This window comes from Phoxinus phoxinus (assembly GCF_949152265.1).
Source record: "Phoxinus phoxinus genome assembly, chromosome: 8".
Taxonomy (NCBI): Eukaryota; Metazoa; Chordata; class Actinopteri; order Cypriniformes; family Leuciscidae; genus Phoxinus; species Phoxinus phoxinus.
The window spans coordinates 21,607,026-21,634,577 of record NC_136883.1 but is presented as its reverse complement, the minus strand read 5'-3'; the positions used below and the strand labels follow the sequence as shown (position 1 = coordinate 21,634,577).

At 37.3% G+C, this 27,552-nt stretch overlaps 2 protein-coding genes across 2 annotated transcripts; both read left to right on the top strand.

Moving 5' to 3' along the window:
- Positions 1-892: 892 nt before the first annotated feature.
- LOC307002404 (uncharacterized protein) lies at positions 893-11,084 on the top strand (the record flags this gene model as incomplete). Its single annotated transcript, XM_079619986.1, has 8 exons — positions 893-998; positions 1,468-1,609; positions 6,692-6,890; positions 7,127-7,198; positions 7,671-7,773; positions 7,979-8,028; positions 10,418-10,974; positions 11,066-11,084. The coding sequence occupies 8 exons, from the start codon at positions 893-895 to the stop codon at positions 11,082-11,084; spliced, it is 1,248 nt and encodes a 415-aa protein (XP_079476112.1).
- Positions 11,085-11,227: 143 nt separating this feature from the next.
- Positions 11,228-14,280, top strand: LOC307003210 (uncharacterized protein). Its single transcript, XM_079621388.1, has 5 exons — positions 11,228-11,783; positions 12,021-12,101; positions 12,234-12,284; positions 13,889-13,930; positions 14,023-14,280. Exons 1-5 carry the CDS (start codon positions 11,300-11,302, stop codon positions 14,244-14,246), a joined length of 882 nt encoding a protein of 293 aa, XP_079477514.1. The 5' UTR covers positions 11,228-11,299; the 3' UTR covers positions 14,247-14,280.
- The last annotated feature ends 13,272 nt before the right edge of the window (positions 14,281-27,552 follow it).

The window sequence follows — 27,552 nt, the reverse complement described above, 5'->3', positions numbered from 1 at the left end:
GTCATGAGTCAGACCGTTTTGAATAACGTTAGTTAACGTTACATTACTTTAAACGTGGCCATTAATCGGGCTAATATAAGTCCATAAGCAGTTAAAATGGCGTCTCCAAACAACTTGAACATGCTATTCACGTTTTTTGTTTTGTTTGGTACTTAAACGAAATTCTCTTGTTGTTCATAGACACATACAAGTATTAGTATTAGTTGATGAAAGATACTTCTCCATGGATGCTTGAGAGAATTAATTTACATTTTGAAATAAATCAAATCTATGTTGTCATGTCATCATGATGACTGGTAAAGTTGAGTGGATGAATTTACAGTTTAATACAGTAAGATACAGAAATCTATTAAATAAAGAGAAACGAAACTAATGTAAAAGTATACTTTCATTAATGTAATGTTACTGTCATTAGAATGACTTGAAAAAATATTTAGTTATTTTTAGGGCTGGATATTAGCAGACATTTTATGATTCCATTCAATTTTAATTCACATGCTTTCGATTCTATTTCCAATTCGATTTTACATTTATTATTTTAATGTAAATCAGGTGTAACATGTAACATTTTCTAAAACTTTCTCTCTATAGTTAATTTTTCTAAGTAACGAGTTTAGCTTCGTTTGATCTGAGGCGCCACATTAAAGAGTGATAAAATGGTATTAAAATGGACTGAATTTGAAATCGGAGATTTTGTGAGAAAAGTAACAAGTCTCAAAACCTCACTTATCAACTATTTATGTGTAAAATGTTGTATTTATTGATATAGACTACAGTCTGACAATAATGTACTGTATATAAAGCATATATATATATATATATATATATATATATATATATTTATATTTATAAATACATACTATTTATGTTGTCTGGAATGTTTTCAGTCAACATGTTAAGAAAGAAGAGAATAAAACCTGAGCAGGATGCAAAAGAACACATATTGTCGGGCAAAGACAAAGCCTTCCTTGAGGGACGACAAATCAACACATTCAAAGGTAAATTGTGCACCACAAGGCAATCTGACTATGTTCAGACTGCAGGCAAATCAAATCATAAAGTAGGCATGCACTTGTAAGAATGAAAAGTAGGCCTATTGCTGGCAGTCTGGACATGATCTTTCACATTCACACATTTTACCCTTGGGTAAGCCGCTCATTTTCATAAAGGTTAAGAGATGAAAAAAAAACTTTAAACTATTTTTTTTTATTTTTTTTTATAAATACTTAAAACTATGTATACAGAGAATAGTGTAACCAAATTCAACTAGTAGGCTATATCACAGTGAAAACCAATGCTTTATTTTTTTATTTATTTTTTTATTTCCTGCACCTCATATTACATTACACAGGATTTTTTTTACAGGATTTAACTCTTTAAAAGGATAGGTTGGTTAGCTGTGTAACATATAGGTGCACTTGGATTCATGTTTTATTTGTATTATTATATATTATTTTGCTCTTTTAGGGAGAGGTGTGTTTGCACTTGAGCACATTGAACCATCCACCTTTGTTGTTGAATACCGTGGGATTCTCTCTCAAAGTAAACATGTTAAAGATGTTCAAGGCAACTACTTGTTTGACTTCACATGGAATGGAACACGTTATTGGTAAGCTGGCTGTTTCTTTTTTGGTTTATTTATTTATTTTTGGTTCATATTCAGAGCAAACTAGTTGCATGTCATTCTAATAAAAACAGTTATGATTATGATGATTATTATTATTACAATATAGGGCTGCACGATTTGGGGAAAATGTCATATTGCGATTGAGGTCAATATTGCAATTGGAATATGCGATTGAGATATAATAAACAAATGGTTTCATGAGTCAACTTGCTTGGATCTAAAGCAAAATGCACACACAGATTAGTGATAATTCTGAAATGTGTATTTCTCAACTCAAACTAGCAACAACTAAATGATTGATAACATCTAAGTAGGGATGCAAATTATCGATTAATTCATTAATCATTAATTGATTGACCTTATCGATCGATTAACGATTAACTGATAAGCGGCTATTTTCCTGAGAATGTACATTTCTCACGGTATCAACAGTGTCTTTAACATAAAAAGCTAAATATTGGTTATATACTGAACAAAAATGCATGTAATATTGCTCAAATTATGTTTTTTTGTAACAGTTGTATAGAATGGCATTTATGTAGTTTAACAAAATAAATGATGCACAGAAAATTTAAATACATAAAAAATAATTGTGCACTGGCTCACCTGTTGCAAACATTAAGCAACATAAAATAGCCCAAATGTTAAATAAAAATCTATATGGGTAGGCTTAGCCTAAAATATTAGCCCAAGTCTACATATAATAATCTATCTGGTAAACTACTTGAAAAACTTGAAACATAGGAGCAGCACTTATTGATGCTTGGTAGGGGTGTGACGAGACCCTTATCTCACGAGACAAGACAAAGACGAGATTGGGTTCACGAGAACGAGACGAGACGAGATTTTTGCACAATATTTGATAGAACTCCTCAATGACAAAATTCATGACTGGAAAAATAGTCTGCAGGTGCATTTTGAAATGTTGTAACTAAATCATCTTGTAATGAATGTCATTTCAGTTCTACTTTGAGTATGAATTATCAAATACATTAAAATACAACAATATAGAAGCACTGTAAAGGTTTTACCACAAACTCAACTGACTTCTCTCAAGTATGATTTCACACGAGTCTCTTCAGACCTTACTGTACATTATGAGCTTCCAGAACTTCTGAGGCTGTGTGTGACCTCCAAATAAAACTACTTTCCACAAATTGAAAATAGAAATAAAAACTGTATAAAACAACAGTGTTTCTTAGTCTTATTAGTGGAGTGCAAACGATAATTAAGTGCAAGTGCAACTATAATCAAAGTAGGCCAACTCTCTCTGTATTCAAAGTGCAAGCAGAGACCAAAACAGAGACCAGAGCCACAGCTATAACGTCCAGAGATAGGTTTGATATTGGGAGACGGGCTATTGTATGCAGTCTAATTTGCGCGCATCGTGTTTTACTTTCATTTTCACTCCGTAGTGGCGGTGCTGAACGCGCGTTCTACAAGATAAGGGGCCATTCACACAGAATGCGTTTTTGCTGTGTAAAATGTGATACGCTGGCAGTGGAATGGGGGAACTGATTTTAACTTGAGCGCCGTGTTTTTAGAATGCTGTGTCATGCGCGAGACGCTGCAAAAGATGCAAGACGCGAGCGCAAAGTTACACATCCGTCTAGCGCGTTTACATAGAAAAACAATGGAAAAGTACCACACTGGAATGGAAAAACACGTTCTGTGTGAACCGCCATCTCAGACATATCAAGACATCTCATTCTCAGAAGACATCTCAGATCGAGATGTCAGATCGAGATGTCTCGATCTGACATCTCAGATCGAGATGTCTCAGATCGCTCTGTTGCGCAACAAATCCTCCGCCATCGTAACGCGATCAGTGAACTGTGATTCCTGCAGCACTGTCACAGTCTGTGTGCGACTGCAACTCGTGCTGGATGAGCAGAGTAGACGTTTACAATACAATAGCAAAACAACAGTGGAGGTGGCAAATTCTTTGCTAATCATGGCGATATCGCGACACAGCTTTTCACTCGACGAGAAATCTCGTCACATTTTAGTCTCGCGAGATCTCGTGGCACGAGATCTCGTCACACCCCTAATGCTTGGTCTGAGAAAGTTAACAGTAAGATTACTAGACCTGGAAACTTCAAATATAGAACTGAAGGGATGTCAATTTTCACAAATTCCCATGATCGATCATAATTTAAATTAACGATCAATTATGCGTCTGCTGCAGTGCATATGGCCAACAGCATGACAGGGTTTGTTAAAAACGCTATGTTACTCACCAACTGAATGAGAATGGCTTTTAATCCAAATAAAGGGCTAGTAGGATTGTAAAATGTTTCGATGTGAATGATAATTAAATTAAATTAATTATTTAATAATCAAATATAACGACTAATAATTAGAGCTGAACGATACATCGAATTTTCATCGTCATCGCGATATGAACTCCCGCGATGAACACATCGCAACAGACAGCCTGACACGATGAATAATGCCTGGTTCAGATTAGCACTAATTTACACGTTTTTGACTCCTAAAATCTTGTCGTGGACAAGAAACATGTCAGACAACACGTTGCTTTCCGACCAGTCATCGCGTGCCGTCACACACACACATTCACTCGCAAACATTCACTCGCACGCACAGACACACAAACACACACACTCACTGTCCCTCGCTCACTCACTCGCTCACTCACTCACGCACGCATGCACACACGCACATACACACACACACATACGCTCACACGCTCACTGGCGCGCGCACACACACACTCACTGTTGCACTCACTCACGTCTCGCCTCGCTCACAAATTCAACCCGTCGTGGAGGACCGTTAAAGAATTAAACATGCTAGTCTTTCTGTCGTGAAGCATCGCAGACGCGACAGGTTGTCGCCCACTATGAAACGATCAAATCTTGCATCCTGACGCCCGTTGTCGTTATTACGAATCTCCACGACACCCATACGTCAAACGGATCGTGCCAAAATCGCGCTAAAATCGTGTATTCTGAACCAGGCAGGTAATAAACGTTTGACCTATCACGCAAAGAACCTATTAAAGCACTAAGACATGGGAACAGTATAGTTAACAATCACATTTATCGCAAGTCATATCGTCATCGCAATATTAAACAATGTTATCGCACATCGCAGCTTTTCCTCATATCGTGCAGCCCTACTAATAATACAACGTGTCAACAACGCCGCCTCAGATGCGTGCTTGCAGTGTGTTAACGTTAGACGTGCACTGAAACGCACTGAAAACGGCAACTAAACCCAATGAATTCACAACGATTTAATAAAATAGTGTTCTGATGTTATGTAATATGACAGTCCCAAATTAATCATCGTTATTATTAGTCGTGTATTAATGCTGCTTGAGCGGCGCGCGCTGAATGAATAACCGTTGAGCACTTTGCTAGCGCGTTATTTAACTCAAAGAAGCGCAACCTATAGATTAGTCAGATATATACAAAATAAACATATTACAAATTATATCTGCACAAAATGACGTGAATGCACAAGTGAACTTGAGTTACGTGCCATTCAGAGTGACTCATGTTGTGGACGCGCTCTTCCTGGAACAACGCGACACGGTAACTAAACCCAAATACTTCACAATGTTTTATTACACTATTGTTCTCTTTATAATGTTATGTAATATGACAGTCCCAATAGACATTATTAGTCGTGCAGTGCCGTTTGAGCTGCGCGCGCTAAAGATCACGCTTCAACAATTCTTAACCAAATGCATCCAATATGAGATAAATCAGATATAGATAGGCGTACACATAATAAACTATTACAACTTACATTTGCACAAAACAAAAGGCTGCGAATGCACACGAATACTTAGTCATGATGGTGTAAAATAGTCCCAAACATAACTCCGGCGCGATCGCTTGTGTTTCGCGGTTGAGCAGCGCACGCGCATGCGCATGAACCTGCTTAATCGATGATCGATAAGTTTGATCGATTAATGTATTATCGACAATTAATCAATCGTCGATTAATCGTTTGCATCCCTACATCTAAGCCATTGATGTCTGGATATAAATGAATCCACCCCCATTTAAAACATTAATTATAGCCATCCAACATTACAGTGATTCTATCATTACAATTGAAAGCTATAATAAAATAAAAAAACATTAATTAGACTTCAAAAAATATAACAGCTTTTAATTTAAGTGAACTTCAAATAATCCTCACATAAACCCATAATAAATGTCATATTTACCTGTGCCCTTCCTGTCTAACAGGTATACAGACATTTAATAAAGTTATCAAACATAATAAATAGACTAATCCTTATTAAAGCTACATAAGTTCTTTAGTCAAGAGCAGTGAGTCATTTTCTCTGTCCCCTTTGTTCTTTGATTAACTTTACTGACAGAAAGCTTTGGCTGCTGGCCCTTTAAGAGCAGCCGCTGCTGACAGAGACGCGGATCTCACATGCGCCTCATCCTCTTACAACTCTATACGTCCATCATAAGACTGCTCTTATGTTATGAAGATATTCGACAAACGACATTTTGGCATAATTGTGTGTGTTATTGTTCGTTCAAGCGCGAAAGAGAACTATTCTGGCGCGTGTCTTTCTGTGAGTCCCAGTCGGACATTCAGCGCGCTCTCTTTTGACTTGTCTCGCATGAATGGTTTTAAGCAATCGCATGAGAGCATTATCATGTAACACTAGCCAAAGGATGACAAAAAATAACAGATGATGCGTTAATTGCGTACCAGCCCATTGTTTATTTTACATAAAATCGCAGCATTTTGCGTCATATAATCGCACAGGCTTGACATCGCGATTACGATTGCGATAAGATTAATCGTGCAGCACTATTACAATAGCAGATTTGCTAGGGTTCTCATAACATAAGGAACTTATTAGTTAGTGATAATCAATAACATGGTTATTTTTCAACTGGGGTATTATTTTTTTACCTTAAGTGGATCATCTGACCTATTAAATTCGTAGGAAGTCAAATAGGAAGTTAAATAGGCCAAGGTTAGCCTAACCCAAATGTTCAGTTAGAACCGTATGTTTCAGTGTGTGTCTGTTTTAAGTTTCTTACTGCACTATTTTTATCACAGCATCGATGCAACAAAAGAGGACGGTGGACATTCACTTGGACGACTGGTGAATGATGATGACAAAAATCCAAATTGCAAAGTCAAGACAATCATTGTTGACGGAAGGCCACACCTGTGTCTGTTTAGTATAAGAAATATCTTTCCAGATGAGGAGGTCACATACAACTATGGGGATTCCTCTTGGCCTTGGCGTTTAAGGGTGAGTCTCTTAAAGACTTTATCACTGAAAGTCAACCATGTTCTGTATTTCATGAATGTTAGTTTTTTATATGATGCAGATTATTTAAAAAAATTCTGCATGTCTGCTTTGTGCACGACGGAGCCATGAAAGGGACACTAGATATTTAGACTTTGGTTGATACTAGAATTAGTTGCGGTGACCAATTGGCAAACATCCTTGCCTCAGTGTTGTACCTGTCTTTCTCATAATTACAGGAATTGTGTGACGAGACATCAGTGGCTGTGACTGAATGCATTGTGAATCCTTCCTCATCAGTGAAACAGAAAGTAAGTGAGCGTATGTTCCTTCATTGTTTTCTTCTCTTTGACACAGGCAATGTTAAGTGTAGGATGGTTGGGCATCATACTAGACTGGTTGACGTGGACTGTCGTCTTAAAGACGCTGTTGTGACGTCTCAAATTCGAGTAAAATGTACCTTGCTCGGTTCATTCATTTTCATAACTCGTGCGTTGGGGGATGGGCATGACACTGACCTGAAATGTAAGGACAGTTCTCCACTACGAGGACAGTCATGTCAGGGATAGGGTTTGAGGAAAAGATGTTGCTTTGGGTATGTGTCGGCTGCTTCTTTTTTGTGGATAAGCTGTAGACCTAATATGCACACTTTTCAATCTGGATATGCTTTGTGACTTTCAGTCACAGAGACGTAAACAGTTAAGGCCCATTCACACCACACTCTGGAATGAAAGTTGTGCTATGTTCAATATATGTTGATTTAATAAATAATTGTTTTTATAGTGCCACCATGAAGTTCACAGTGCTGTTATCTCCAGTTTGGATTCTTGTGAAGATTGCAGTGGACCTGTGTCAAGTCGAAAATGGCTTGGCCTTACATGCAAATGTCAGTATCTGCATCACTCATATATGTTTGTATGTGTTTTCATTTTTGTATTGAAAACAAAATGGGCTTTTATTAAATGTTTTTTGTGCAGTTTTATTCAAATCATTATTATTTCAAAGGCATATCTATTGTTTTCGGCATTTTAAAATGAGCAGTAATCTGGTAAAAAACTAAAAGAAACATGCTTATTTTTATATTCTTTCAGTATGTTCAAGATCATGGCACAAAACCTGCTTCCTGAATAATATGACACTGGTATGTTAATTTCTTTTACATCACCTTCTTTTACATAAACATTTTCCAGTTTGTTACATCAAAACTGTGCTGGACTATAAGCAGGGTACACTATTTTTTTATTATTATTTTTATCATTGTTCTATATATATATATATATATATTTTTTTTTTTTTAGCAAGATATTGAATTTTCCAGCTTTGAAGAATCTGGCTCTGATGAAGAGTATTCTCCTCACGCTGATAAACACACTGAAGAATCTTCCTCTGATGACTTTATCCCGGACTCTAGACAAAATAGCGATAGTGATGATAGTGTATCTATCAATATATGCAATCCACCATATAAGTCCTCACCAGCTTTTTCAGAGTCTTCTATGAGAGCAAAGAGTGTGCCACCACAACCCATTCCCTGTTCTTCCACTGAGCAAGAAATGGTCCGATCCAGTTATGCTCAAGACCTCACTTGTGATGATCATGATACTACTACACACAATACTGAGATGCTTCAGAGTTTTAAGAAAACACCAGCAGTGTCTTCTTGTGAACGGTCAGAGACTGACAATGTGCCAAACCCCAAAAACACTATTTCCACCCACAAAAACTACTGTTATGTCTGCAAGAAACCACAGTCTAACAGGGTCCCCGCGGATCCTTAAAAAGTATTAAAAAGTCTTAAATTCGATATTTAAAATTTAAGGCCTTAAAAAGTCTTAAATTCTTATTTTTACTTATGAAAAGTCTTATTTTTACCTATGAAAGGTCTTAAATTTTAGATGACACTTTGACGACGTATCTAAATGCTTTCCAAATGAAAACTATCTAATTAGCGTACGTATTATTTTTATTATTCTATCTTTGTGGATTTGCTTGTTCACGTGACAATTCGCGTCATTTACGGCAGCGGCAGCCTGCGTCTGTCTCCTGCGCGCGAGAGAGGAGAGGATAAGAGAACGAGTAAATGTCAGTTCAATAGTAAGTTCATTCTTTGTGCTTAGGATTGTCTATGAACTATGATGATATTGTAATCATTGTTTAAACTACGTACGATTCACCGCGAGTGCGAGCTGACATCGCGTTTGTCTCTCATGCTTTCACTGCGTGATGTGTCAGTGCAGTTATAGATATGTCCCCAAATGAGTTTTTGTCTTATATTTCTATCATATTAGGTTGTTATATTAGAATATCACGAGCAAGAGTGCCGTTTTCCTGTGCACAATTGCAAATGTGCTATTTATTTTATACAACAGTTAAATTAACAATAAAGTTAACATTGTGTGTTACTTTTTATATTGTCAATATTGTTTGTTTCCCCCTTTATTTCGCCGACGAGAATTTCATAATGAAACTGTAGTCCAACAGACAGCGATTCTTTTTTAAAAACTGAAATCCGCGTTTTGAACGAATCATTTGATTCAATGAATGAATCAGCCGTTTGAACAAATCGGTTGAATAAAACTCCAACAACTCGCTTATTAAGACAGTGACTTACTGCCACCTACTGGCGGGTTTATTTGCATATTTAAAGTACCCTTTAATTAAAATGTTAAAATTATGAATAATTTCATATTTAAATATTGAATAGCTTTATTTATGCAATTGCAAATGAAGTGTAAATATAGTAATGCCAGTCCGGATGCCGTTTCTGTGTCACCTCTGCACTGCAAGGATGGTTTTTAATTTAATTATTTAATTTGACAGTGGTACGGTCTTATTCTAATAGAATTTAATTTGAATGTTAGAATTTGACATAAAAGGTGATGCATACCTCTAAATAAGTTTAGAAATAATTTCCATATTTAGGTGAAAATGCCCCTGGAAATCAATTTAAGGTGGCAAATATTGCCCCTTAATAAAAAAAATTATTTCAGTCACTACTGTGAACTGACCACTGCATAGATAGAATATGTTAAATATTAATATCTTTGTGAGTCTGCTGTCAACAACAGGCCTAAACCAGCCATGGTACCAGTACAAAATCAGTAAAATATCATCTAATTATTATCAACAAAACTTTGAAAATATCAAGATATATTTTTGTTAATATTGCAAACCCCTAATGTACGGTATTACTTTTGATTTCTTCAGGTCTTAAAAAGGTCTTAAAAAGCCTTAAATTTGACTTAAAAAAATGTGCAGATACCCTGTCTAAAATAGCCCGCCACTTTAAAAAGCATCAAGACAGTGAGACAGAAATTGCTGCTGCATTCTTGCTCCCTAAACACTCCCAGGACAGAAAAAGGTTACTTGAGAAATTACGAAACAGAGGCAACTATGAACATAATCAAGAAGTTATGGAAAGTAAAAGTGGACCACTGAAAGTTAGAAGGCGGCCAGGACGATCAGACATTGAACTGAGTGCCAAAACATATGTGCACTGTGTATACTGTAAAGGCATGTTTGTTCGCAAGGAGCTGTGGCGTCATACACGGAGATGCCCTTCAAAGATGTTTTCAGAGTCTGAAGCAACTGGTAAGGCCAAAGTCTTAGTTTTGGCTGATATTGCAGAGTCAACATTCTCCCAGGCAATATCTCCAGAGGTGTGGAAGATTTTGGGAAACATGAAGATTGATGACATTTCATCTGTGGTTCGAAATGACTTCCTCATATTGCAGTTGAGTCAGTGTCTTTACAACAAGCATGGAAGCGATCCAACAAAATCCGAATACATCAGACAGAAGGTTCGGGAAATGGGCAGACTCTTGCTAACCTTGAGAAAAAAATACTTCATATTTAGTTTTGAAGATGCTGTGAAGCCATACAATTTTTACAAAGTCATTGAGGCTGTGAAAGATGTTGCTGGCTACGATGAAAAGAGCCACTCATATAAGACACCAAGCCTTGCGCTGAAGTTAGGACACTCGCTCAACAAGATCGGTGACATCATTCTCTGCAGGGCTATCGCAGCAGAGGATGATGGTATGACAAAAGCAGCAGAGCGATTTAAACGACTGTGCTCAAGTGAATGGTCAGAACATGTCTCCCATGCTGCTCTTGCTACTTTGAACAAATCAAAGTTCAACAAACCATCAACTATACCATTCACACATGATGTGCAGCTTCTCCACCAGCACCTAGAGAAAAAATCAGCTGATGCTTTTGAAAGCCTAAAATATCATGAGTCTTCACAAACATATGCAGAACTCGCCAAAGTGACACTTGCACAAGTTATAATCTTTAATAGACGTCGTGCAGGAGAGGTTTCAAAAATGACGCTTGAGTGTTTCAGGAAAAGAGACCAGACTGAGCTCCATGATGATATCGCCGTCAGTCTCTCTCCATTTGAGCAAAAAATGGCCAAGCATTTCAGCAGAGTGGAAATAATGGGCAAGAAAGGGAGAAAAGTTGCAATTTTGTTAAACCCTGAACTTGCCAGTGCAATAAAACTTCTTGTGGACAAGAGAGATGCATGTGAAGTAGACCGGGACAACCCCTTCCTATTTGGAAGACCGAAGTGCTCGCCCAACAGCTTCTTCAGAGGACAGGACTGCATCAGGCTTTTTGCAAGTCAGTGTGGTGCACAGCACCCAGAATATCTCCGGTCTACACAGCTCCGTAAGCAGGTGGCAACAATGTCCCAGGTTCTTAATCTTAAGGATAATGAGCTTGATCAACTAGCCAACTTTTTGGGCCACGACATTCGGGTCCATAGAGACTATTATCGGTTGCCAGATGCAACTATAGAAATTGCAAAAATTTCAAAGCTGCTCTTGGCAATGGAGAAAGGAACTCTTGTCAATTTCCAAGGAAAGTCTCTTGATGAAATTGAGATCGAAGGTATGTGCCTTATTTTATATGATAATAATAATAGTTACGGTACAGTAACAGGACAATTCTAAATTACATGTAGAGAAAAACTTTGAAGCTAATTAGGTTACTCAGAAAAGATGTTTTTGAGGTGAATGAGTTTTTTTTAGAGTACCTCTCATTTCTTTAGATAAAGGAAGTTTAGGAATTGTATATGTGCACTAATGCAGGTGTGTGGGGATGTTTGTCAAATATGTTTTTCTATAGATGAAATTGATCTGGATTTAGATGAGGAAGAAGTAAGCGATGACGACAATGAAGAGTCTGAGCCTGTCTCTGGAGTAAGCGGTATGTAATGAATTTAATTCCAGTGAGCATCAGTGGTGTAGTGTATTCACTACTGTACATCAGGTTTCTGATTATCAGAAACAAAGTATTTGGGTTGTCAAGTTTAAGTATGGTTTCATTTTCTAAATGTAGGAAGCAAAGAAGGGATGAAGTTGACCCAGGACGAGACAGAAAGTTCCAACGGTATGTTTTAATGTATATTTATATATTTACCAGGGCTTTAAAAATAAATGAAAATCCAACCTTACATTTCTGTTCATGCGTTCCTTGTGAAACATTATTGTTCAGAGAACGGCTTGATTAGAAACCATACTGGTTAATAACTAATACCAGAAACTCGAGTGCATCCTCAAACTGACGACAAAACCTCATACAGTTACGCGCACGCTTTGGAGACTGTCTTGTTTTCAATTCAAGGGTAGTAAGGAACTGGGGTCCGTTCTTCGTACGCCACTCAGTTAGTGGGATTTGATTGTGGATGATTTGGCATGATCTTGGATTGTGTGGTTCTTCAGTGCTCATCCTGGACTTGCTGTCATAGTGTTGCTATAGTGGTCCGTAACTTAAACCTGCTCTGAAGCTTATTTCATGTAAACCGGATTAGATTGCATCTTTTTAAGTGGGGTTGATACTTAAAATATGTCCCAACCACTGCTACTTTATTACAAGAGTTCCTTACTGAAACTGGGACAATAGTAATTTAAAATAATAATAATGATATAAAAATTAATTTGAAAATAATGTGTTGAACGCCTGTGTACGAGTCAAAAGAAGTATACTTTGCAAGGCTGTGGTAAAAAAAAAAAAAGAGGTATACTTCTGGCTTTAGTCTGCATTGGCTATGACTAGACAACCAACACCAGACTGTGCATCGCACTTTAATAACACAAGATTTTGGCCAAATGTTTTAAACAAAAAACAAACTAAGCACCCAAAACACAAATCTAACATTCGCTGGTCCTAAACATCGTAAATCTATTTGAGCTTGATTGACACATGAAGTGTCTGGCCATACATCATTTTATTTATAATTTAACTCATTTCTTCAATGGCAGCAGTTAACCTGCAATTTTAGCTGGTTTCAAAACACCTGGATATTACCTGCCATGGTGACATTTCCTCAGATAAACTTCTCCAAAAACTTCCTCAGAGATCCAAAAGCTAATGCCAGCATATTGACATGGCGACTACCTTATCTTGACTTGACCGCTGAGCATTTGCATTTCACTCACTATGTGTCAGCGTCAGCATAGGCCATACTATTTAAATTCATGATTGGTTGAGGTTGACTGACAAATTAAAACATTAAACAGAAAAAAGAAGAAAAAAAAACTTGTCATTTCAAGTAATCGTTTCTGGTTTTTCCCCAGTTTTTGTTTTCATTCTTTGAACTGGTTCAGAGCCCTCATATTTACATAATAATAATAATTATATATATATATATATATATATATATATTATATACCTGTTTGCCGTGTAGAGAAGAGGAATAGTGTGTTGCTTTTTTTCCCCAAAAAATGGGCCTGGGTGAGGCTGACAGCTCCACAGGTATGTGTGTGCGCATATATTTTAGATATTTATTTGAGAAAAAGGATACATGTTGATTTTGGGTTCATGTTTTATTTTTTGCTTCCACAGTAATTCAGTGTAAATGTGGTCCTTTTCGTGTTACACAGGACCAGAGACTAGTTTTCCCTGTGTGCTTATCTGCTGATATTTCACATGGTCCGAAACTGTTTAGATTGTAGGGCTGGAATACATTTTAATTGTTGCTTTTTACCCCTCAGGAAAAAGCCAAATGAATCGGGATGAAACTGAGAACTCCAGAGGTATTTAAACATTTGGGTATATTAAAGTTATTCCATGTATATACATATAGGTGTATAGGTATACATGTGTATGTATATTGTTTGTTTTACAGAGACCAAATTGAGGAGAATTGTGAAAAGGCCATGGAGCCCAAATGAAGTGAATGCTGTCATGAAACATTTCAGAGTCCATATTTCAAAGGGACACCTTGCAACAAAGGCAGAGTGTGAGCAGTGCAAGACTGCAGAGGACCCTGTTCTGAGAGAAAGAACGGCCCAAAATATAAGGGATTTCGTGAGGAACCGAGGTTTGATGTTAAAAAAGAAATCTTCTTAGATTTCTTCGAGAGATCAGTGTTGCCTTCCATTAAAGGTTGTATCAGCGATTTTAGGCCCAAAAAAGGCCCAAATATAAATGATCACATTCATCTAATTTTTCCTAACGATCCGCTAGCTGCCCGCCCCATAAGTATGCCGTCCAAAAACCGCGTCTCTGTAGGCAGCCTAGGCTCTGAGATCTGCACACAAAAGGTGGGGGTGTTGTGGTTTGAGATTTTGCGGTGATTGGTTGGAACTGTCTGTGATTGGTTTGAACACTGTTTATTTTGGTTTTGGTGGTTGGTGAAACCCATTGTTTTTGTGTGCAGATCTCAGAGCCTAGGCTGCCTACAGAGATGCGGTTTTTGGACGGCATACTTATGGGGCGGCCAGCTAGCGGATTGTTAGGAAAAATTAGATGAATATGATCATTTATGTTTGGGCCTGAAATCGCTGATACAACCTTTAATGTCTGTGGGTTTTGTTCTCTAAAGTGTTTTTGGGCCAGAAGAGTGTTCAAGACATCCTTTTATTTACTTTTATTAAAACACTGTTTTGAAAGAAATGTACAAATACATCCTTTTATTTACTTTTATTAAAACACTGTTTTGAAAGAAATGTACAAATACATGCATTTACTGGAAGGCAATTTAATTTGGTTTTATTTCCAGTGTGTTGCTGAGGTCATTTTGAGGCACACTCCCTCATGCACTTTAGTCCCATAATGCACCGATTACAGTTTTCTAGGCCGATTCCGATTTTTCCGAGGTTGACCTGCCGATACCGATTTTAGCCGATTCCGATTTCATTTTTAACCACTTTACAGCACACACATTTATTATTTTTTTATTTTTTTATAAAACACCATATACTTCTACCCAAACTGAATAATAAAAACAAGTTTAAATGGGTGAATTTTCTATAAATATTGTTGTGTTCTTCATTTTCTTTTCTGACATAGCCTACTCCAGTTCTTGTTAAAACACACTAGACATGCAAATTCAGTGCATTTTTGGCACTTTTTGTGTGAAATCATATTTATTTTGCCCATCAAAAAAAGTGTGGTTTCACTTTAATTGAGTGTGAGCAGCGCAGCAAAAATGGACTCTGCGCTTCACTGCTGCTCACGCGACGCTCCTGCTTGACGCTCACGCTCTGCTCCTGCTCCCGGTGTGGTGCACTCATTGATTAACATGCACGCCGAAAAAAATACGCGCCTCTCACGCTTGCGGTGTGAAACTGACGTAATTCATGAGGTTTTCTACATGTGCGTTCCGTGTGCTGATTTTGCGCAATGTTTGACCGGTATAAAATCGGCATATGTCAGACTGACCGGCCGATCACGTGAAAATCGGCCAATTCCGGTCCCAAGCCGATCAATCGGTGCATCTCTAATAATGGCCTTATTAGATCTCAGTTGTTGAGCCTTTTTTTTACCATTTGCAAAATAAAAATTGCCCTTTCAGTTTAATTTTGTTAGTTTTTATTGGCTGTCTATTTGCATTTCTTCATCTAATTGTCCTTTAACTAGTCTTCTATGAAGTGTAAAACTTGCTGATCTTTGATCACTGAATTTTCTCCAACCAGGTTCATTTTGCACCACGTGTATATGTTGGTTGATATAGCAACAGCACATTGTAGCACTATTTCCTTAGGTGTGCGTATTACTTTTACAGGTTTAGTGGCAACAAAAAGGGGCACAATCAATTGTGAATTCACTCTTTAATGTAGAATAGTTGATTCTGCTATGTGTGGAGTTAATTGTGATGTCCATTTAAACCCAGTTTGTCCTCATAATCAAGGGTTAGTCAGGTGTTTGTGTGTGTTTGAGAGTGTGTGAGTGAGGTCCAGTTAAACCCAAAATGTCCTCATAATCTAGGGTTAGTTAGGTGTTTGTGTGTTTGAGAGTGTGTGAGTGAGGTCCAGTTAAACCCAAAATGTCCTCATAATCTAGGGTTAGTTAGGTGTTTGTGTGTTTGAGAGTGTGTGTGAGTGAGGTCCAGTTAAACCCAAAATGTCCTCATAATCAAGGGTTAGTCAGGTGTTTGTGTGTGAGTGAGGTCCAGTTAAACCCAAAATGTCCTCATAATCAAGAGTTAGTCAGGTGTTTGTGTGTGTTTGAGAGTGTGTGTGAGAGGTCCAGTTAAACCCAAAATGTCCTCATAATCAAGGGTTAGTCAGGTGTTTGTGTGTTTGAGAGTGTGTGTGTGAGAGGTCCAGTTAAACCCAAAATGTCCTCATAATCAAGGGTTAGTCAGGGTTGTGTGTGTTTGAGAGTGTGTGAGTGAGAGAGGTCCAGTTAAACCCAGAATGTCCTCATAATCAAGGGTTAGTCAGGTGTTTGAGAGTGTGTGTGTGAGAGGTCCAGTTAAACCCAAAATGTCCTCATAATCAAGGGTTAGTCAGGGTTGTGTGTGTTTGAGTGTGTGTGTGAGAGGTCCAGTTAAACCCAATGTCCTCATAATCAAGGGTTAGTCAGGTGTTTGAGAGTGTGTGTGTGTGAGAGGTCCAGTTAAACCCAAAATGTCCTCATAATCAAGGGTTAGTCAGGTGTTTGAGAGTGTGTGTGTGAGAGGTCCAGTTAAACCCAAAATGTCCTCATAATCAAGGGTTAGTTAGGGTTGTGTGTGTATGCATGATTCATATGGTTACAGATGTACAGTTAAACCCAAATGGTCAGCAATGTTCATTAAGATACTAATACCAAGTCTTGAACAATCTTCTCTTTTCACATTAACAAAACCCAAACCCAATCAACTGGAAATATTTAGCTTTATTCAAAACTATCTTTAGACAAAACTTCTTAAAATCTAATGAATAAATTAAGACTGACATTCAAGGTTGAATTATGAAAAATACTTGTGGGTGAATGCATTTGTCAGTGATGGTTAAATAGTAAACTCTCCTTTTGGTTTTTTATTTTCTTAATTTTTAAAGCTACAATATTTCCGTATTTCACTTTCCCTCTTCTCTCTTTGCTCTTCACTCACTTCACACCTGTTAAATCTCACATTACAAACTCAGGTTAGTTTTCTGAAATCTCTCTTAAAGTTTAAGCCAGGGTGAACAATTGCTGATAATTTCTTGTTTTGTTTTTCTATATGCTAGTATTGAAACAAACTTAAGTGATGTGGCACTCTCATGGGTAAAGTTAGTCCAGGTTATACCAGGTTAGTCCTCATAATTAATGGTCAGATGTGTATGTGAGTGATGTCCAGATAAACCAGGGTAGTCCTCATAAATCATAATTGAATCAGGAAACGCCCACTCCTGCCCTGTCCTTACAGTGCTTTAGTTTGTCAGGTCTTCATATTACCAGACTGTTTCATTAGAATTAAATTCTGAGCAGTCAGATTTTTACCCCATGCCATAAGGAGCAGTTTAATATTTCTTATTAATCTCTATGACAAAGGGAAAGGTGGGTCCCCATAAACCAGGATGGATCTTTTTAGGGGAAAAAGTCCTTATAAAGCACCCGTACCAGTATGTGTGCGTGTGTATGTGTATTGACATTTTTGGCCAACTGGTCATACTAAGCTCATTATTCCCAGTAATTCAATAAATCACTGTGGAAGGTATTAGCTATGTTATTAGATGCTATTTTGTGGATTTTAAAAATGGCCAGATGGAAGAAGTTGCCCTCTGCAACCAAGGTGGATATTGTAAAAAAAAAAAAAAAAGGCTAAATCTGGTCAGTCGGTTTTGGATATCGCTCATGTGCTTAATGGTCAAAATGTCCACTGAATTATTTTAAAGCAAAGTGAGACAACTACCGCACAGATTGAGTGAAGTCAAGGAAGTCAAGGCCGGTCAAGGAAGACTAGTGAGCATTGTAACAGGAGGATGAAAATCACCTGAATGTGGGACAACCTCAAAACTGCTTCTAAAGACCTGGATGAAAACTCTAGTTTCATCTTTAGGCCACTTTAGGCCAACAGCCATAAGAGGTTGGATTCAGAGGTTGCGTACCAGTAAAAAAAAAAAAAGGATTTTAGATAGATTGGAGCCACATTCTGCAGCTTGACAAGTCAACATTTAACAACCTAGCATTGGATGGTGTCAGGAATGTTAGTGTTTTAATACCAAATGCATGTGTGGTGCCACTAAGCACGGCAGAGGAAACATAATGGTATTTGGCAGGGGCGGTTCTAGGGTCAGTAGATATTTGGGGATTTATCCCAAACTAAAATTGGGTAATTGGTAGTTTTATTTAAATAAATGAATTAATTAAAGTATTAAAAGTGTTTAAGGAAATAAATAAATCAAAAGGTCTTATTCTATTAGTTAAGTATCAATTTAAACTATTTTTAAATCATGCTTTTTTAAGTATGTGACAGTGTAAGACTGTCTGGTAAAATTTAAGTATAGATAAACAATTGAGTAATTCAAAGTTGAGAATTACTCTACTTTTTTTTTCTACCAAAATATGCTATAATTTCCATGATTCATGTTCACAGAATGTGATGATGCAAGAAACGTGTTGGATTGTTGACATTTAGGCTGCGTCCAAGTTCGTTGGCAGCTGACTTGTTGCCTCGCCGCCCTATCAGTCAATGATGAAACGTGAAAGGTACCTCATGATTTCGGGCGATTACTTTTGAGGCATTTTTTTCTAGCGAGAAATTACTATTGTAGCAATTCCATATTTGCTTTGTGATCACCAAAGCTCTCTCTATTTTGTTTTAGATCTTTAAACTGTTATGGTTGTATAATGGCATCAAAAGTGGAAAACTTTGGTCAAAAACATACATTTACACACAAACCGACCACCAAATGCAACTTTCAGATAATAATAATAATAATAATAATAATTCATTACATTTATATAGCACTTTTCTGGACACTCAAAGCACTTTACATAGAAGGGGGAAATCTCCTCAAACACCACCAATGTGCAGCATCCACCTGGATGATGCGACGTCAGCCATATTGCGCCAGAACGCCCACCACCACACACCAGCTTACTGGTGGAGAGGAGACAGTGATGAAGCCAATTAGTATATATAGGAGGATGATTAGGAGGCCATGATGGACAGAGGCCACTGGGCAAATTTGGCCAGGATGCCGGGGTTACACCCCTACTCTTTCGAAAGACATCCTGGGATTTTTAATGACCACAGAGAGTCAGGACCTCGGTTTAACGTCTCATCCGAAGGACGGCGCTCTTTGACAGTATAGTGTCCCCGTCACTACACTGGGGCGTTAGGACCCACACAGACCACAGGGTGAACACCCCCTGCTGGCCACACTAACACCTCTTCCAGCAGCAACCTGGTTTTCTCAGGAGGTCTCCCATCCAGGTACTAACCAGGCTCAGCCCCGCTTAGCTTCAGTGGGAAACCAGTCTTGGGCTACAGGGTGATATGGCTGCTGGCAGATGCCATCTTTCTTTTCTAGCTTAACTGTCACGGAATGGAACTCACAGGATTGTGGGATATCAAAGGCAGCAAAGGATATATCTATGCTTCCTTCAAAAATCGATCAGATTGAGGTATCTCAGGAGACAGAAAGTGAATCTAACACTGAATTAGGACATGCCTTCATACCTTGCAATGCATTCTCCGAAGGCAGCATTTTTAAGATTGTGGAAGCAGCCTTAGATTAAGAGTGAAGCCCTGTCTTCTTTAATCATTTTGACATTGACAAGCTCTGTGTTAGACTGCTGAACTTTTGGTCATCCCAACGACAAAGAGAGATGCTGCAAAAGCTAGTTAAAAGTACCTTTGATGCAAAGCGAGAAAATATAAATATATGCTGTAATATGCCCTTATTCACAATTATTATGTAATATTCATAGTCATGATTATTGTGTCTTATTAATTGTTAAGCTCTATGAGAAAGTCAAGGTAACAAACAATCAGGACTTTAAAGTTACAGTTTTTTTAGATGCATGTGTGTACATGAAAGGGTTACAGATGTGAAACATTCAACAATAACAACATGACAAAACATCCAACTAGTGCCACCCCTGGTATTGGGGACACATGTCTGCAGCAGGTGTTGGAAATATTTACAAAGTTGCTGCACTTTGAAAATGGACCAATACTTGGGAATCCTGGTGAACACAATATAGTTGGCTATGGAGGATCAATTTGGAGATCTAGTGTGAATTTGATCCTCAGTCCCCTGGCCTTAAAGCCACTGAAAACCTTTGGGGAAATATTGTGATAATTCATGCAGGTCTTCCAATGAACCTCAGCTTTAGGATACACTTTAGATTGGAAAGAAGTTAAGCATGACACATGTGAAAAGTTTAGGGTTCATATGTACTCAGTACATACACCATCTGATAAGCAAAGTGGAATTTTACATATCAATATCTCATAGAGGTCAGATTTGGCCGATGTACAAGACGAGTAACAGAGATATTTGTGTCAGCTCAGAAAGCTAACCTTAGCCTTAAAATTAATAAGAAAGATCATGAGGTTTTTAATGACCACTGAAATAAATGAATATATTGTATGTGTCCGCTGAACGAAAGCAGTTCTCTGAATTGCACATGACTACATCAAAAGAAGTCATATGTAAAAAGTTTTCAGCAAATATAAGCTTATCAGTGGTGCCAGATCATTATCCACTGACACAAACAGAAGTCATTCATGTTCCAACCTTTTCATCTGATGCATAGATTAGCAATTCTTCAATACGAATATATTTCCCCAATCATATTCATTCCCTATAACCATAAAGTGTGCAAACAATTAGATCATACCAATGCTCAGAAGGGGAAAATGGCACAAAAAGCATGATCAATCAATGAGTGTGGATTTTGTGAGTAATATGCTGAACATTTAAATGAATCATTCACGATAAGACAATTTGCGCACAATTTGCTTAATAATTCCCTACTGCACTCAGTATTTTATTAAGGACACAATGTAACATGGATAGTGATATAAAGTTATTTAATATAAACTGATTTTGTTGAGGTCTCTTCTGAAACTTTATAGGAGACAAATGGTAGAGTCTCTAGCTAAGGAGAACATTCTGAGCACAGTGTGTGATGTTGTTAAGAAAGCTTCTGAAACTGCTACTTGGCCGGAGTGATTAGTGCAACACTCTGAGCGAACTCTCCGCTCCTCACCACGGGGCATCTCAGGCGCTGCGAGCAAATCACTCCGCAGAAGTAGCAGTGCTTCGCCTTCTGAGAATATAGTTCCCAGTATGTATATGGTTAGAAGATGGCTGTGTCTCATGTGACCTTGTTATTTGTACACGCTGTGACTATACAAATCACAACATGTAAATAAGAAAATGTTGGCATTATTGTGTCACTTATTGGGAGCAGTATGCTAGCTGGAGCCGTTTACCTCCAGTCTTTGTGCTAAGCTAATAAATTAATAAATCTTTAATACATTAGCTCATCTACGAATATGATTTCTGCCCGAGTCCCGTCTGATTATTTTCCACCTGATTGTATGAAATCTACCTGATTGACTGAAATCACGGCATCATCAATCTATGCCTTTGTTTTGAATAAGCGACCTCTAGCATCAAAAAAATTACATAGTGTGCCTTTAAAGAAGACCTTTGTGAGAGTTTCAGAGTTTTGTAGGAGACAAGTGTGAGAAGCAGGAGACTCAAGCAAAAGTTTCAATTTAATGTTAATGCAACCTCATTTCTGTCTAGGAGAAACATTTGAGATGTTAAAGAGATCTCATTTTAGTTTTTTCTTTTTCTTCTGGGTATTGCGTCAAAAGGAGTGGGTAAGCATGTGTTTCAGATTAAGTAAAAGAGTATGCATATTTGGCGTGCTGTCCGAGAAAAGGGGTCCAAGCTCAGTAGTACTCAATAGTATTCCCCCCGTATCCCTGGCTGGGATAGTGATTTGGGGTGGTTTAGGGATGCAGAAAACTATTGAGGAACAAAGGTGAGTCAGCTACGGATTTGTATAGGCCTCCTCTCTAGCAAATTGGATAGATAATTTGAACGCGTTCCTCCCAAACCCCGTTCCTCCCAAACTTTTTTAACAAAACAGTTTATTTTTTTACATTTTTAAAGATGCATTGACAGATAACCCGGTTTCCCATCACCAATAATCATCACAATTTCATGAATTCTCAAAGTACTACAGTACATGGAAATTAAAAGTCCAGAGAAAGTAGAATCTAAGAGCAATTCTGTCCTCACAATAGAGCAATCTATTTTTTCAGTGTTTTGGTTTTGAACAACAGACTGTTGTATAATTGGATAAAACAGATGAATATGTCAGATCAGATCTAACAAGCACTCTTACTTCTTGTTTGCGTGTAGAAAAATTGGCTCTCTTTGGAGATCTCTGGCCTTTGGCTGATCCAAATACATCTCATATTGATCAAAGCCACAGCTAATTCCATTACCCAATACACTGAGTCATGCATGCCTCGACAGAGCAAATTATTATACTTGCCTAAATGCTCCATTAAATCTGTTGGACTAACACTTCATAAGTATGAAGCTTCCTTCTAACAAATAAACATCATAATGTCATCCAGTCCTTCCTCAGTCCTGCACTACACAGTATGAAATTTTATACATGAAATACCTAGATGACCTATTACATTTGCCAAAATTTCAACAGTATACAATAAGTGCACATCATGTAACTTGATAGGCTTGACCTTCCATTTACAGTGTGATGAATTAACAGGAAACAATGCCGTTTGTAAGTTTTACCACATTTTCCGACTCACGGCTACAAAAACTATATTTAATCACCACTTGCTAATTGACCGTTCACAAAGACTCTTTAGCTACTGTTGCTATGTCCGACAAGCTACACCGCTCTCACGCTGTACTATTGTGTCTGACAGATCGCTGAAGACCCTCAGTTAAAGCTGCTCGTGAACCGATCATCTCTTCCTTCTAGTTCATTTATAGCATCAAATAAACATGAATGAACATAAGAACACTCAAAAAAATATTTAACCCCAAAAGTTAAAACTTATGTATTTCAATTACATGTCAATTTTCCATCCAATTTAATCACATAAATCCAACGTAAAAGTTTGCATTTTATTTAAGCTTTCACCATCATGTTCAGTTGACGTGAATTAATTAAATAGTTGTTATGTGAACCGATGAACTTTGATTTAAGATTGTGTTTTAAATAAACTTTACTCATTTAAAATACATTGTTGTTATTTGCTTTATATAACTATCTTACATTTCCTTAATTCTATTGAATAAACGGTCAAAAACATGTTAAATTTTCAGACATTTATTGAGTGCAATTGCTCCATAAGTCAAAAGAAACATCCAGTCTGACAAAAGAAACATAAAAAAAAAACAAGCAGGACATAATACAGCACTTTACAGATGAATGCAACTGTTTTGGTTTTATGCATCCTCCCAAACTGTTCTTTCTGTGGTTATTACTCATGTTACACTTTTTAGTTTTAAACCGGTGTGCCAAGTAACAGGGATCCAAATTTCAACATAAAACATTTTCAAGGTTAACATTTTGATATCACTGCATAGTACAGTAATCAATTTGTGTTTTCTTCTGATTATTTTCTTCAAAATGATCTATTTTTCTTTTATGCCAAAAATCATTAGGATATTAAGTAAAGATTTCTTTATATATACAATGTGTAATTAGTTATAAAATAAAATGCAGTTTACCTCACCTTGTCTGCAATTGCCACATTGTGTGAAATCTTCTGTCCAGAAGCACCACCTTTGCTGTTGAAAACCTTGAGTAGATTTAGTGTATCTGTCCAGCTGCACCAAGAACTTTGACATAAGTGGCACAGTTGTTATCCTGTATTTATCTGAGAAAAAAAAGGGAAATAAAGATGGCCATGAAAATAGGTCTATTGTGGAGGAATTCATAATAATTTATTCTTGTGTAAATATCAATAACACTTACTTAATTTACTGTGAGCAGTGCAGGCCCCCTGGTTTGTAAATCAGACACCAATTGTCCTAAAAGTGCAAAGACAATTATACACAAAGATGCCTGAACCTAGCCCCAAAATGCCCATGTTTAAGCTTAAAATGTTTCAATAACTCATACCTACTGGATAATTCTGTGCCACACACTTTAGATGCCCATATTCCCAAAACTCTCATATCTGAAATTCAAAAAAAAAAGAGAGAAAACAACAGATATCACACTTTTGCAAAGAAATTAAACAAGTCAAGATTAATTTTATTACAAAGAAAAAAATACACATACCGTAATTGAGTGATTGTGCCAAACCGGAGCCAGAAATGAACAACTCAGCATTAAAAAAGAAAGCATGCTCCACTTAATGGAATCCTATTAACCTTTGCATGTAGATAACTTTAATATAGACTACGGTTGATTAAGTATGTTTGTGCAACGTTTTGGCATTTTCAAAGGATTTTTAAAGCAATGTAAAAAGTAGGCCTAACTTATGTAGCAGTAACGTTAGAGATGACAAGTTGTTATAAAAAAAATGACGCACATATAGTCAGTCGACCATCTTAAACTGATCAAAGTTACGAGAAATTTAAATTTTAACGAGAAATCCTAACGTAAAGTTATACAATTGTACCTAACGTTACATAACCTTCAAATAGGCCTAACGTTACGTTCGAGTGACTGATTGTGCAAGTTTGCAAGTCGAGATAACGGAGCCGCCTCCAACGACTTGCCGCCTTCAGAGTGTTTTTTTTTTTTTTTTTTTTTTTTACTCTAGTGCGCATGCGCACCAAGTATAGTATAGTGTATGTAATTTGATCAATTTGGACTTGGATCCATTACATTCATGTTGTGTAAGAGTAATTCACAACAATAATGGTTATTTTATACATTTTTTAATATATTTTATTTAAATAGTTTGCTTAAATTCAATTAGTGGCCAGAATCATTTTTTTTTGAGTGAAGGAATGTTGTTTTCATACATATAACATAACCACATGTATACATTTATCCACATATACACATTCACACACATACAGTTCATTGGCTTGTTTTGTTACCACTCGAAGGTGATTTGGCAATATCCCAATTCGTCAGTCCCTGACATAACATCAAACAAGACTGACTGATAGGGAACCAATTCAATCCTGATATCAGAAGCACCAGTGCAATTTTCATTTTCTCCATCATGGAAAAAAATGTCTCCTATGAATAAAACTATAATCTTTGCCACCTGATACATCACACTATCATTCATGTCTGGAAAAACATCATCTTCTGGAAGCTGATGACTGGCATGTGGCTGGATGCTGCCAGCACATCTCCATAAGGCAAAGGTGATGTTTTATGAGCCGTCTTTCATTTGCCTCTCTATTCAAAGCCAAATAGCACTTAAACACATGCAAATAACCCAGTGGTAGACTGCATGGCTTTTTGCCAGTTCTGCTGTAGTTAAAGACTCCCCAATGACACCCAAATTGCCTTAACCTCACTCACTGGATGGCGTGACCTCCCTTAAACCGCACCGCCAAAATACGGATTGATATTCTGACTCAATTACACCTGAAACAAAATAAACGTGAACGTTTACAGATCCATTAGCTAAACTGAACTCAAGCACATGAAGAGTCAGAAACATCTCAGTTTTCAACAGCAGCACACATGGTTTCCAACGTTTGAGTTGACCAGATTTTCTCAAGTAGGACATGTTCCTGGATCAACATTTGGTTGATCCTGAAACAACATTCCTGTCCAAAAATGTTGTCCTAACCCTAACCCTACCCATAACCCTTATCCCTAAAATACGAGGGAAATGATTGCTTTTGCGGGAGATAAACCCATTATGGCATACTAAGTCAATACCAATAAACATTAAAATTAGTTTTTATCATTTTGCAAACATTATGGGATACTTTTTCTTAACATTTAAGAAACAGTAGATGAACGTCCATCTACAGTAAATGTAAAAAAACAAAAATAAAAAAAACAACAACGTATGAACGATGTATCAATACTTTTTTGTGCAAACGTTTTGAGAACATTATTAAAAACCAGATAACTTTGAACAAACATTCCATTATCATTACTTGTAGAATGCTTCTTCATAAGTTTGAGAGAACCTTTCCAGAACGTCCTTAGAACGTTCCCTGTTAGTTGGGATTAAGATACTTTGATAGGAAGCAAGAGTACTTCATAGTGTATGGAATATGTGCGGCAAAATACATTTTAGCAGCTATTTGAATGCCAATCTTATGGTCGTGTCTTCAATATTTTACCAATTTAATAGTTTGCATCAGTATTTACACATTTGCTGTGGCTGGATTTAATTGGTCCAGTCTACTTGTGTGACTCCACATTCCCTTTTTAATTCCCTAGATATCTAATGAGCAAAGCTGCCGTCATTAACTTTCAGACATCAATGATCCTTTCATTTTTAAACACAAACAATCTCAAACATCAAATCTGATCTACATTCTGAGAAACATGTTTCATGCAACACTAAATCCTATTATACAATATTTATAATTCTTCAGATTTTAAGTCCTGATTTTGTTTCTTCTATTTACCTAGAGGTTTTAATGTGGACAAGGATTTAAGTGACTGTTTGTTTGTAAGACCAGAATACCAATCCATTCCTCCTCTGACCTTCAGCTCGAGGTTAGTCCAGCTGAGAACGGACCACCTGGGTGCTAGAAGGAGGCGCACTAGGGGATGCACAGGGCCTCCTTAGACCATTTTGAGGCCCACTCAGGAACTGAAACCCACTCAGGCCCACTCTGAAATCTGTTTGATTCAAATCTCACTTCACAGGTTCACAGGAAGCTTAAAAACAGTTTAGGTCTAGATAAAGGGGAAAATTAAATAAAGTGAGAATCCGGCAAGAACCTGTCACTCTATAAATTGCCTTGATTGGCTGTAGAATTTTCCCGATGAATGTCGCCCCATTAAAACATTCATATTTAAAGTTTATGGACATTGCAATCTGCTCAAATGATGGTAACACTGATTGCTCACCTGTGACACACCTTGCGGCTCTATGAGGACAGCAGATGTGTGTATTAATTAAAACATTTAGCTTTGGCCTCATGCGCTTGATGCCCATCCACAGCAACGGTTGACTTTGCACAACACTCTCTTAACTGACACTCCGAGTGCCATTATGTCAGGTGCTGTGCTTCACTTATTAATGAAATGGGTCTCTTGGCATACCCTGTGATTTAAACTGCCAACTGGAATCCCATTCAATCTCATGGACTGTTGTGGAGCGAAAACAGCCATTTCAGACAAAAATGCATATCTCAGTTGGTTGTTCATGGATGGTTGCACTGCGGAAACTGTAGTCTTTCAGCCAAATTCTTGTAGAAGGTGTTTGAAGAAATTTCATGGAATTTTTACATATATTAGCTATAACCAGGGTCAGTGGCGGACTGGGACAATAATTCAGGCCGGGAATTTG